Source organism: Trichomycterus rosablanca, chromosome 11, assembly GCF_030014385.1.
Source record: "Trichomycterus rosablanca isolate fTriRos1 chromosome 11, fTriRos1.hap1, whole genome shotgun sequence".
Lineage (NCBI taxonomy): Eukaryota > Metazoa > Chordata > Actinopteri > Siluriformes > Trichomycteridae > Trichomycterus > Trichomycterus rosablanca.
This window is the reverse complement of record NC_085998.1, coordinates 27,795,044-27,806,881: the sequence shown is the minus strand read 5'-3', so window position 1 is coordinate 27,806,881 and position 11,838 is coordinate 27,795,044. Positions and strand designations below refer to the sequence as shown.

Genomic DNA, 11,838 nt, shown 5'->3' with positions numbered 1-11,838 from the left:
AGACAGACTTTATCATTGGGCCATTTATACAGTGATTTAAACTTATATCATAAAAAAAAAACTAATAAAATAAAATAAAATAAATAACCCTACAAGAGGGGAACAATCTACTACGCAGGGACAAATTCTACACAAGTGACACAAGAGAAACCCTTCCCAAAAGAAAAAGAAAAGAAAAATGACAGGACCACTAGCTTAACCCAGCCCATCCTGTATTTGGTTTACAGATGTTTCATCAGTAAAGCTCATGCTCATTGGGTCAATGGGTGTGGGACTGTTATGTGTTGTAATGAAGAACAGCTAACAGCAGCACGTCGTTTGAGAAAGCAAACTAATAAAAACAAAGGCTTTGAGGTTCTGACTTGAGTCACTGGGAGACGCTGTAGACACACTAGTGTTGAAGATCTAAGGGGGAAGCAAGAAAAGTATTCCACAAAGCAACACATTAGAAGGAGTGTGGAGAGAGCTGAACTTAACTCTGACCTGAGATTCAGTTGCACCTAGGTGTAGACCCGGTGCAGTTCTAGATAAGGGTGTTGAAAGTACGCACACAAACAATGATAGCGTTATAAACCTACACAAACCCAGCAATAATAATAATAATAATAAAACACAACATAAAAACAAGGCAATGGACTGTATGTGGCAATCTAGACGACCTCTGAAAGGAAAATCTGTTTCTGAATATATTTTCTTGTTTTTTTTGTTTCTTTTTGTTTCTTTTTTTGCTAGAAGAGTATAAAGCATAAGAAAATGGACTGTAGTGGAGATCATAAAATATTAAACCTGAAGGATTTCTTTCTATATATAGATATATTTATATAACATCCTCAAAGAAAAAGAATAAAATAGCAGCTTCTTTCTGTACAGACAAAGAAGTGAACATCAGAGCCATAAAAAAGTTATCAAAAGTGACACAAAGCAACATGAAAATGATCTCACGGCCTAACATACAACTGTAAGACCTTTATAGATTTGTCGGATTTTTTTTTTCTACAGACTAATGAATATTGGGAATCGAACACCTGTTCTGTACAATGCCTCAATGTCCTTTTAGAGAAATGTCAAACTGGCAAGCCCGTTCACCTGCTTCGCTTAATTTCCGAGCCGATCCTTTTTGCTTCGTAGTCGGCTCGGCACTCGGTGCGCGCTTATTTTCTCGTGTTCGGTACAGTGCCACGCTGCTTTTACTTCAGACGGCACGTCAAGCCTGTCCAGCTGGCGTCTAAAGCGCGGGAAGCCGTGTCACAGCTGGATAACCTGTTGGAGCCAAGCGAGTGCAGAGCAACTCCTTCACCAAGTCGATCGTAGAAGATTTGAAAAATTGAAACATTAGGCCGTTCTAAGTGCTCCGCTATGACGTCTCTTTCTTGTGGGAGAGCAAAAAGAAAAGAAACATGGTAATAAATATAAAAACGCAACATTTTGACAAAAAGGATTTGGCAGTTTCAAAAAGGCCTGTTTCTCTTCTCAGCAGGCGCATCAAAAAAAAAAAAAAATGACTGGAAAAAATTAATGTGGAGCGAAAATGTGACCAGGCAACAGTTCTGACAAAGAGAACAATCAATCTGCTGATGTGCTCAATGCTCTGCTAAGTGAGACATGTGCTGTATGTCAGAGAAAAATGGATCTTTCAGAATCAAAAGAACACAAACCAATTGGCATATATACACAAACAAGCCCTTTAAAAGTGCTCAGACGTCAGGCTGGCTTGGTAATATGCAAAAAATGTGTGTGTGTGTGTCTGTGTACACTGATCAGCCATAACATTAAAACCACCTCCTTATTTCTACACTGTCCATTTTATCAGCTCCACTTACCATATAGGAGCACTTTGTAGTTCTACAATTACTGCCTGTAGTCCATCTGTTTCTCTGCATGCTTTGTTAGCCCCCTTTCATGCTGTTCTTCAATGGTCAGGACTCTCCCAGGACCACTACAGAGCAGGTATTATTTGGGTGGTGGGTCATTCTCAGCACTGTAGTGACACTGACATGGTGGTGGTGTGTTAGTGTGTGTTGTTCTGGTAATGAGTGTATAAGACACAGCAGCGCTTATGGAGTTTTTAAACACCTCACTGTCACTGCTGGACTGAGAATAGTCCACCAACCAAAAGCGCCCCGTGGGAGCATCCCGTGACCACTGATGAAGGTCTAGATGACCTACTCAAAAGCAGCAATAGATGAGCGATCGTCTCTGACTTTACATTACAAGGTGGACCAACTAGGTAGGAGTGTCTATTAGAGTGGACAGTAAGTGGACACGGTATTTTAACACACCACCACCATGTCAGTGTCACTGCAGTGCTGAGAATGATCCACCACCTAAATAATGCCTGCTCTGTGGTGGTCCAGTGGGGGTCCTGACCATTGAAGAACAGGGGGAAAGCAGGCTAAAAAAGTATGTAGAGAAACAGATGGACTACTGTCAGTAATTGTAGAACTACAAAGTGCGTCTATATGGTAAGTGGAGCTGATAAAAGACAGTGAGTGTAGAAACAAGGAGGTGGTCATAATGTTATGCCTAACCAGTGTATATATAAATATATAATTCTCTGGCCGAGAATATTTATGCCTCTTTAAACTTCTTTTCAAAAATGACAACAAAAAAGTGATACAAAAGAGGTTCCAGCTGCAGCTTCCCAGTGTGGTTAGGTCATTTTAAGTATTGCCAGAGCAAATGCAGCCTTTTTTTTTTCGTCCCACACAAATGTCATGAAATATCACTATAATAACATTACGCACACATTTACAGTAGGGCTTTGTCTCTCTGGAAAATAAAGTACATAGAAAACAAATGGACACCAACGGGTCAGGGATGTCTGGAATACACCTCGCGTGTAAAATAGGATGAATCAGCAGGCTGACGACTGGGGCAGCGGAAGCGCTCGCTCATTTTTCCGGCCGCCGTTCATATGCGCGTACGGCTGCGTGTTGTCGAAGCGCGTGTCCAGCGCCGGGGACGCTGTGGAGGAAGAGGGCGACGTGGAAGGGGTAGGGACCGAGGTGCAGGGCATAGGGGCCGAGGGCGGCGTGGGCGACTCCGTGAGACCCTGAGATGAAGGTGGAGTGAGGGTGGAGGTGGGATCCAGAGGAACGTTCTCCATGTTTTCCATCTCCACGTCGAGCTCCTCCGTGTCGGGCGGCTTGTTCTCGTCGCTGTAGAAGAAGCTGACGTCGCGGAAGGACGGCTCCAGCTCGTCCTTGATGCTGCTGATGATTTCTAGGAAGGAGGGCCGCATTTTGGGGTTGTACTGCCAGCACATGCGCATCAGCTCGAACCTGTAGAGCAAATATACAGACACACAAACACTGATTAGACTACTTGTTTGTTTGTTTATTAGGATTTTAACGTCATATTTTACACCCTTCGGTTACATCCACGACAGAAACGGTAGTTCATCAGTTCACAAGGTTAGATCGAACACAGTCATGGACAATTTTGTATCTCCAATTCACCTCACTTGCATGTCTTTGGACTGTGGGAGGAAACTGGAGCACCTGGAGTAAACCCACACAGACACGGGGAGAACATGCAAACTCCACACAGAAAGGACCCAGACTGCCCCACCTGGGGATCGAACCCAGGACCTTCTTGCTGTGAGGCGACAGTGCTACCAACTTAGCCACCGTGCTGCCCCGATTAGGCTACTGGTACTACACAGCAAGTGATGAGATTCCTGCAGCCCTTCTTTGATAAATATTAGGACAATAGAAAATGCTCCATTTATGCTATTAATATCAGCAGATAGCTTGAGTCAGAAGTGTCTGGATGGTGGTCAGCGGTCTAATCTGCCAGGCCAACACAGATGAGATCCGAATTTGAATGGCTGGGTCTTGCGTGGATCAGATTTGCGCACATTATCCCTCGACTCTGCAGGTGCCATCAATCAGTTGTAGCCTAGTGGTTAAGGAACTTGACTAGTAATCAAAAGGTCATCGGTTCAAGCCTCACCACTGCTAGGGTGCAACCGTTGGGCCCTTCACCCTCAATTGCTTAGACAATATACTGTCACAGTACTGTAAGTCGCTTTGGATAAAAGCATCTGCTAAATGCTGAAAATGTAAATGTAAATCAATCAGCCAGCAGAGGTCGTAATTGCATCCGTTATAAGGAATCGCCATTGACACCCTCCCTATGAACAAGCCAATCATTGTTTGTGTAGGCGCCCAGCCTGCTGGTAGCAGAAAGACAAGTAATGTTAATGCTAGTCTAAGTAACTTTAATTCAGAATGTAATGTATAATGATTTTCTGATACAGACTGATACACGCACCAATAGGTAAATAAGGGGAGTACTAGCACTTTTCTTCACATCAAGCACTGTCTGGGTGGTAGGTGTAGCTTATTAATTAAAACTGTGTGGGTATACAGATACTGACTGTGGCCCGTCTGTTGCTTTGTACACTGTCACCTGTTGTATCTTACTTATCAATTGTATGGAATCCCCAAAGACGCCCACTAAACTAATGATGTTTGGGCGGTGGACCATTTTTAATCACTGTAATATAACACTAACATGATTCACACCAACTGTAAAACTACTGTATTATTTATTCTAAAATAAAGTCGCAAATGAAAATTCCTGAAGAGTATACTGTTGCAGTATGGTAGTATGCCATTTCTAGCAAAGCCACTGTAACGAAACACATCTGCCCTCCTCTCAGCCCAACTGACCAAACTGGGAAAGCTGTCTCCATACACCCAATCAAACAAGCTGTTGGGGTGGGCTTCATGACAACATCATGAAAAAACAGGGTCATACATTCCAGCAGCACTAACATCTTACACAAACAAGCTAAAAATAGCCAGCTGCTCGAGTGAAACAGATGCCCGGGCTTAGCTCTGAAGTAACCTCGCGGAGACATTCCGAGGCGCACCTGAAGTCAGGCACCGGACCATGAAGGGGGGAAGACAGCTTGTTTTTTTTTTGTTTTTTTTAAAGATCTATACTAGGGCACTAAGGGACACATTATGCCTTTGTATTAAACTGCTTATGGCACATAAATACATAAATAGCAGTGATAATTGGACCCAGGCCAGCACTTGTTTCTGTCTTGCATTTGCTGGGATCACGTTTCTTTATGACAGCCAATGAATCAATGTCAAACCAAAATATGTTGAGCAATAATAAATGGGTGTCTGGATTCATTCACTGTCAAGATTATTTCGTTATCATTATTTATAGTCGATCATATGGTGTAGTGATTTCATGGTGTAGTCATATCCAAGTACACGTTTGCATTACATGATGTTGACCTCCACTCTGACTGAGGAGTAGCTTTTTGCATCTTTTTACCTGCACAAGGCGAGTTCATTTGAGGATCAGCTTTGTGTACGGATAGACACACCCTAATACACATTTTCCTTTGTGTCTGTGCAGGCGCCATCAATCAGCCAGCAGGCACTTAGTTATGAGGAATCCCCTCCCGGCACCCACCCTTCGAACTAGACAATCATTGTTCGTGTAGGTGCCCAGCCTGCCTGGTGGCGAAGCTGAGATTCGTACCAACGACTTTTTTTTTTTTCTTTACTCCCAAATTTTCTCCCCTAATCTAGTCGTGTCCAATTACCCTGATTGCGTCCTCTATACTGATTCTACCCTTCACCGCTCTCAACTGACATACGCCCCCTCCGGCACGTACAGTCAGTACAGACTGCATTTTCCACCTGCACGAGTCGAGTTCATACACTTGACGGGCACTGTGTATGGGCCATCAGCATTATTCCTCAGCCCTGTGCAGGCACCATCAGTCAGCCAGCAGGGGCCGAAGTCGCACCAGTTATGAGGACCTATGATCCGACTTTCTTACCCTCTAACCCTGAACAACAGCCAATCGTTGTTCATGCTCCCGCCCAGCCCAGTCGGAAAGGCAGAGCTGAGATTCGATACGATGTATTCAAAACCCCAACTCTGGTGCGCTAGCGTACTTTACCGCTGCGCCACCTGAGCGGCTCGTACCGACGACTTTGAGATGTCAAGCTCTGGTGTGCCATTGTTTTACTGCTGTGCCACCTAAGTGCCCTTATTGCAGATTTTAAAACAAAACAAATAGTTGCGTTTACTTACAGACATCTGGACCCTCTGTCATGACATTAACATAACATAAAGATGTCATATCTTATCATGTCAGTGATCATAAAAGTTGACGCGGTAGTCATGACAACTTTCATAATATGTAACATAACGTAATGTCATAATATTTCACTTCATGTTTTACCTGGTCAGGGTTGTGGTAGATCTGGCTTCCCTGGGATCGCTCAACACAATGCATTAACACAACATGGATAGTACGCCAATACATTGTGTGGGCGCAGCCACCTTAGACATAGCTAATCATGTCTGTATGTACAGTGGGGCCAAAAAGTATTTAGTCAGCCACTGATTGTGCAAGTTCTCCTACTTAGAAAGATGAGAGAGGTCTGTAATTTTCATCATAGGTACACTTTAACTATGAGAGACAAAATGAGAAAGTTCAACTCAATACTTTGTAACATAACCTTTGTTGGCAATGACGGAGGTCAAACGTTTCCTGTAAGTCTTCACCAGGTTTGCACACACTGTAGCTGGTATTTTGGCCCATTCCTCCATGCAGATCTCCTCTAGAGCAGTGATGTTTTGGGGCTGTCGCTGGGCAACACGGACTCCACAATTTTTCTATGGGGTTGAGGTCTGGAGACTGGCTAGGCCACTCCAGGACCTTGAAATGCTTTTTACGGAGCCACTTCTTCGTTGCCCGAGCGGTGTGTTTGGGATCATTGTCATGCTGGAAGACCCAGCCACGTTCCATCTTCAATGCTCTCACTGATGGAGGTAGGTTTTGGCTTAAAATCTCACGATACATGGCCCCGTTCATTCTTCCCTTAACACGGATCAGTCGTCCTGTCCCCTTTGCAGAAAAACAGCCCCAAAGCATGATGTTTCCACCCCCATGCTTCACAGTAGGTATGGTCTTTACTCAGCATTCTTCTTCCTCCAAACACGACGAGTTGAGTTTTTACCAAAAAGTTCCATTTTGGTTTCATCTGACCACATGATATTCTCCCAATCCTCTTCTGGATCATCCATAAGCTCTCTGGCAAACTTCAGACGGGCCTGGACATGTACTGGCTTAAGCAGGGGGACACGCCTGGCACTGCAGGATTTGAGTCCCTCTCGATGTAGTGTGTTACTGATGGTAGCCTTTGTTACTTTGGTCCCAGCTCTCTGCAGGTCATTCATCAGGTCCCTCCGTGTAGTTCTGGGATTTTTGCTCACCGTTCTCATGATCATTTTGACCCCACGGGATGAGATCTTGACCCCAAGGGAGATTATCAATGGTCTTGTATGTCTTCCATTTTCTTACAATTGCTCCCACAGTTGATTTATTCACACCAACCTGCTTGCCTATTGTAGATTCACTCTTCCCAGCCTGGTGCAGGTCTACAGTTTTCTTCCTGGTGTCCTTCGACAGCTCTTTGGTCTTGGCCATGGTTGACTGTTTGAGGCTGTGGACAGGTGTCTTTTATACAGATAACGAGGTCAAACAGGTGCCATTAATACAGGTAACGAGTGGAGGACAGAAGAGCTTCTTAATGAAGAAATTACAGGTCTGTGAGAGCCAGAAATCTTGCTTGTTTGTTATTGACCAAATACTTATTTTCCACCATAATTTACAAATAAATTCTTTAAAAATCCTCATAGTTGAAGTGTACCTATGATGAAAATTACAGACCTCTCTCATCTTTCTTAGTAGGAGAACTTGCTACTTACTTTTTGACCCCACTGTAGATGCCCAACCAGCCGATAGCACCGCTGGAGATTCTAACCCTGGATCCCAGCAGTAGTAGACCAGACCCAAACCCTCTTGATATTACATATTTTTACTGTTAAATCCACTTATGACAGCATGTGACAACTGGAAGGACAGGGCTTTACATGCTTATAGCAAGGTCATGCCAATTTACAGGCTTAAAAATGTAAAAGATGCCGCTCAGGTGGCACAGCGGTAAAAACACACGCTAGCACACCAGAGCTGGGATTTCCAATACATCGTATCGAATCTCAGCTCTGACTCCGGCTGGGCTGAGCGGCCACATGAACAACGGTTGGCCTGTTGTTCATATAGGGGTGGGGTATTAAGCCGGATAGGGACTGATGTAATGCGACCTCTGCTGGCTGACTGCGGATCAGGGTGTGTCTCTCCGTACACAAGGTTGATTCGCAAATATGCACTCGCTGAGTGTGGGTGAAAAAATGCACACGGCTGCTGCCCACGTGTCGGAGGGGGCGTGGGTTAGCTTCGTTCTCTTCAAATCAGAGCGGGGTCGACATTAGTGGAGAGGAAGCGTGACACAATTGGGCAATTGGATGAGCTAAAAAGTCGGGAGAAAAAAGGGGAGAAAACTGCATAAACAAAATATTTAAAAAATGTAAAAGACACTATAAATAATAGAATGTTTAATTGTTTTCATAAATGAATAAAAGTACAATCCTGTTTTCAGAGATGTAGGCTACATCGGACAGACAGGAGTGCCGCGTAATCTGGTGTGAAATGTTCAGGTTGTGACAAGTCAGTGTGAAGGCAAGTCTTTCAACGGTGTACAGCACTTTACAGCAGCATTCTGGGAAGGTTAAGCCTTTCCAAACACACGCTAGTAGAAGCAGGCCAGAAACCCGAGGTTTGTGTGTAAAAAAGAGCAGCAGCCCTGTATGGTGATAAAGACAGAGACAGCAAATGAAAGCGAGTGACCACATGCCGGGTCGCTGACATCAGCCCAGAAAAGGAGAGGAACATGGTGCGGTTTACGCTGCACTGACGCAAACATCAACACTGACGCAAACATCAACACTAACGCTCACACATCTCGTTCCTAATGAATGAATGGTGCTAATTGTCTGGCTATGTAAAGCCCATGTGGAGTGGGCAGGCCACTCTAATCTGGCCGGTGGAATGGCTGGCATTCTCACCCATGGGGCTTGGCATCCCATCTAAGGGCTTCATCTTACGGAGACAGAGGGAGCACAACCAGCTCCTTTTAAGCCATGATGTTAACTTCAACTGCCACACACATGCTGCTGGAATTTAGTATTCAATCACATGCGTAAAACTTAAACGTCAAACTCATCAACTAAAAAAAATAAAAAAATAAAAAAGTAGCTGTGTAATGTGTAAAAATTTTATTGATTTATTTATTAGGATTTTAATGTCATGTTTTACACTCTTTGGTTACATTCATGACAGAACAGGTAGTTACTCGTTACACAAGATTTATTGTCATGAACAATTTTGTATCTCCAATTCACCTCACTTGCATCTATTTAGACTGTGGGAGGAAACCGGAGCTCCTGGAGGAAACCCACGCAGACGTGGGGAGAACATGCAAACCCCACACAGAAAGGACCGGGACCGCCCCACCTGGGGATCGAACCCAGGACCTTCTTGCTGTGAGGTGACAGGGCTACCCACTGAGCCACTGTGCCGCCCGTAATGTGTAAAAAAACGACAGGCAAATAAAATGCTACTTAGTGTTGGCTGTATGTATTCTGTCCAGACATGATTTTATATTACAGTCGTTGTGTGTGTGAGAGAGAGAGCGAGAGAGGGGTGGGAATTTTGTGTCCCAATCATTGATTGTATGCACCTGTTTGCAATAGGTGTGACAGAAACACCTGAACTTAATAATTGGAAGCTGTATGGGCCATTCCGCTGAATCGGTGCCATTTCTGTCCCCAGGAAATTATATGTATAAATGTAAACTTGAAAATGCTTTTTTTACTTGAGCAAAGTGTCCTGCATATTGATCTTATTGCAAATTTAGGATATATAATTAAAAAAGTTAATAAAAACTCCCTATAACACTAAAAAAAAATTTATTTTCTCACATCCCAACACTAACACTACACTTTACAATGAAATATAATGGGTAAAAGCTTTTTATCTTGCATTGTTTGGTGACTCCATTTCCCATCTATGTTTTTAATATTTAGTTTCTATAAGAAATTTATAATAATGTGGTTCAAATACCTGTTACCCTAACACATTTTCAAGTCACATTTTTAACAGAAATGAATTCCATGCTACTATATTTCATGTATTTACTAATACTATGTTAAAATATAATGTTACTAAGTCATCTTCCAGTTAAAAACCTTGTAAAAATTAAACAAAGTTGCCTGAGATTGACAAGTAACAAGTAACACACATACTTAAATACTCATAACCCAAAAGTAACACACATACTTAAATACTCATAACCCAAATGTCTAGCCATAGAGAATGTATCTAAAAGTTAGTTATTTTCTAAGATAACTGGCTAATTAGGCTGCATTCACATGATACATGGCAAAACCACTGTTGAGCTGGCTGGGCTGTTGTTGCCTTCCATTGCTGCTGCATTAACTTAAGAGACCGCTGCATTAACTTAAGCGGAAAACTTGCGAAATACGTAAATGCAAACTGCTTAGCATATGAAATCAGCCTTACTGGGATAGGTGGTGGAGTGACTGTTAGCCATGTAAATTGTATCCTGTTTATTGTTAGTGTTTTGATATTGATAATATCGCCGCTCAGGTGGCGCAGCGGTAAAAGTACGCTAGCGCACCAGAGTTGGGTTTCTAGATGCATCGTATCGAAACTCAGCTCTACCTTTCCGACAGGGTTGGGCGGCAGTATGAACAACATTTGGCTGTTGTTCAGGGGCTTAGAGGTAGAGTCGGATAATAGGTCCTCATAACTGGTGCGACTGCGGCCCCTGCTGATTGACTGACGGCGCCTGCACAGGGCTGAGGAATAACATTGAGGAGGGTGTGACCCTCCGTGCGCAGTGTCTCTCGGTGTATGAACTCGGCTTGTGCAGGTGAAAAATGCAGGCTGTACTGACTGCGTGCCGGAGGGGGCGCAAGTCAGTTGAGTGGCGTCCTCAGTCAGAAAAGGGTCGAATCAGTATAGAGGACACAATCAGGGTAATTGGACACGATTAGAATGGGGATAAAAGTTGGGGGGAAAAGTGGGAAAAAAATAGATAATTAAAAAAAAAAAAAAAGATATCAACATATACCATTAGTATTATATATTAGGATTGTAACTTTATGTTTTTTTACACTTTGGTTACATTCATGACAGAACAGGTAGTTACTGGTTGCACAAGATTTATCAGTTCAAGTCTTAATGTCAAACACAGTCATGGACAATTTTGTATCTTCAATTCACCTCACTTGCATGTCTTTGGACTATAGTAGGAAACTGGAGCTCCCAGAGGAAACCCACACAGACACGGGGAGAACATGCAAACTTCACATAGAAAGGACCCGGACTGCTCCATCTGGGGACTGAACCCTGGACCTTTTTGCTGTGAGGCGACAGTGCTACCCACTGAGCCAAGGTGCCACCATATATGCCATAAAGTGCATTAGAAAGGAGCTTCTTTTTAAAGGTTGATTATGATGACCTATCCACTGGGAAAAGTGCATCTTAAGCCACAAAAGTATGGGCACCCCTGCTCTAACACTTTCACACAGAGGGCAAAACCTTCCTGCCAACTGGAGCTAATTGTCTGGTTATGTGACACTAATGTAAATAGGTGAGGTCACAGAAACCTGGCTGTTAAAATAGCCGACGTTCTGACCCATTGACCATGGCATCTGACACTACCATACACACGTGCTTATGTAATTCTGTGTTTCAAACACATGACTGCATGCGTAAATGGACCAGAAGCGCTCCAGCCCAAAGTGGGAGAGTCGGCCTTAAGGTCACGAGTTCCAAGCATACCGAAATGCTCTCTCCCAATTGGGGGTAGTTAGTGTTACACAAATGAGGTCATGCTTACTGACTTTTATTTCCCATTAGCTGGTGAT

General features: G+C 43.4%; 1 protein-coding gene across 1 annotated transcript in view; it reads right to left on the bottom strand.

Annotated features, from left to right (window-relative positions):
- Positions 1 to 2,749: 2,749 nt before the first annotated feature.
- The window catches only part of igf1ra (insulin-like growth factor 1a receptor), a 196,910-nt gene continuing 187,821 nt past the window's right edge, over positions 2,750 to 11,838 (bottom strand). The window contains exon 21 of the mRNA XM_063004128.1: positions 2,750 to 3,281. Within this exon, the coding sequence (XP_062860198.1) occupies positions 2,855 to 3,281 (427 nt within the window). The 3' untranslated portion in view covers positions 2,750 to 2,854. The remainder of the gene's footprint in view (positions 3,282 to 11,838) is intronic.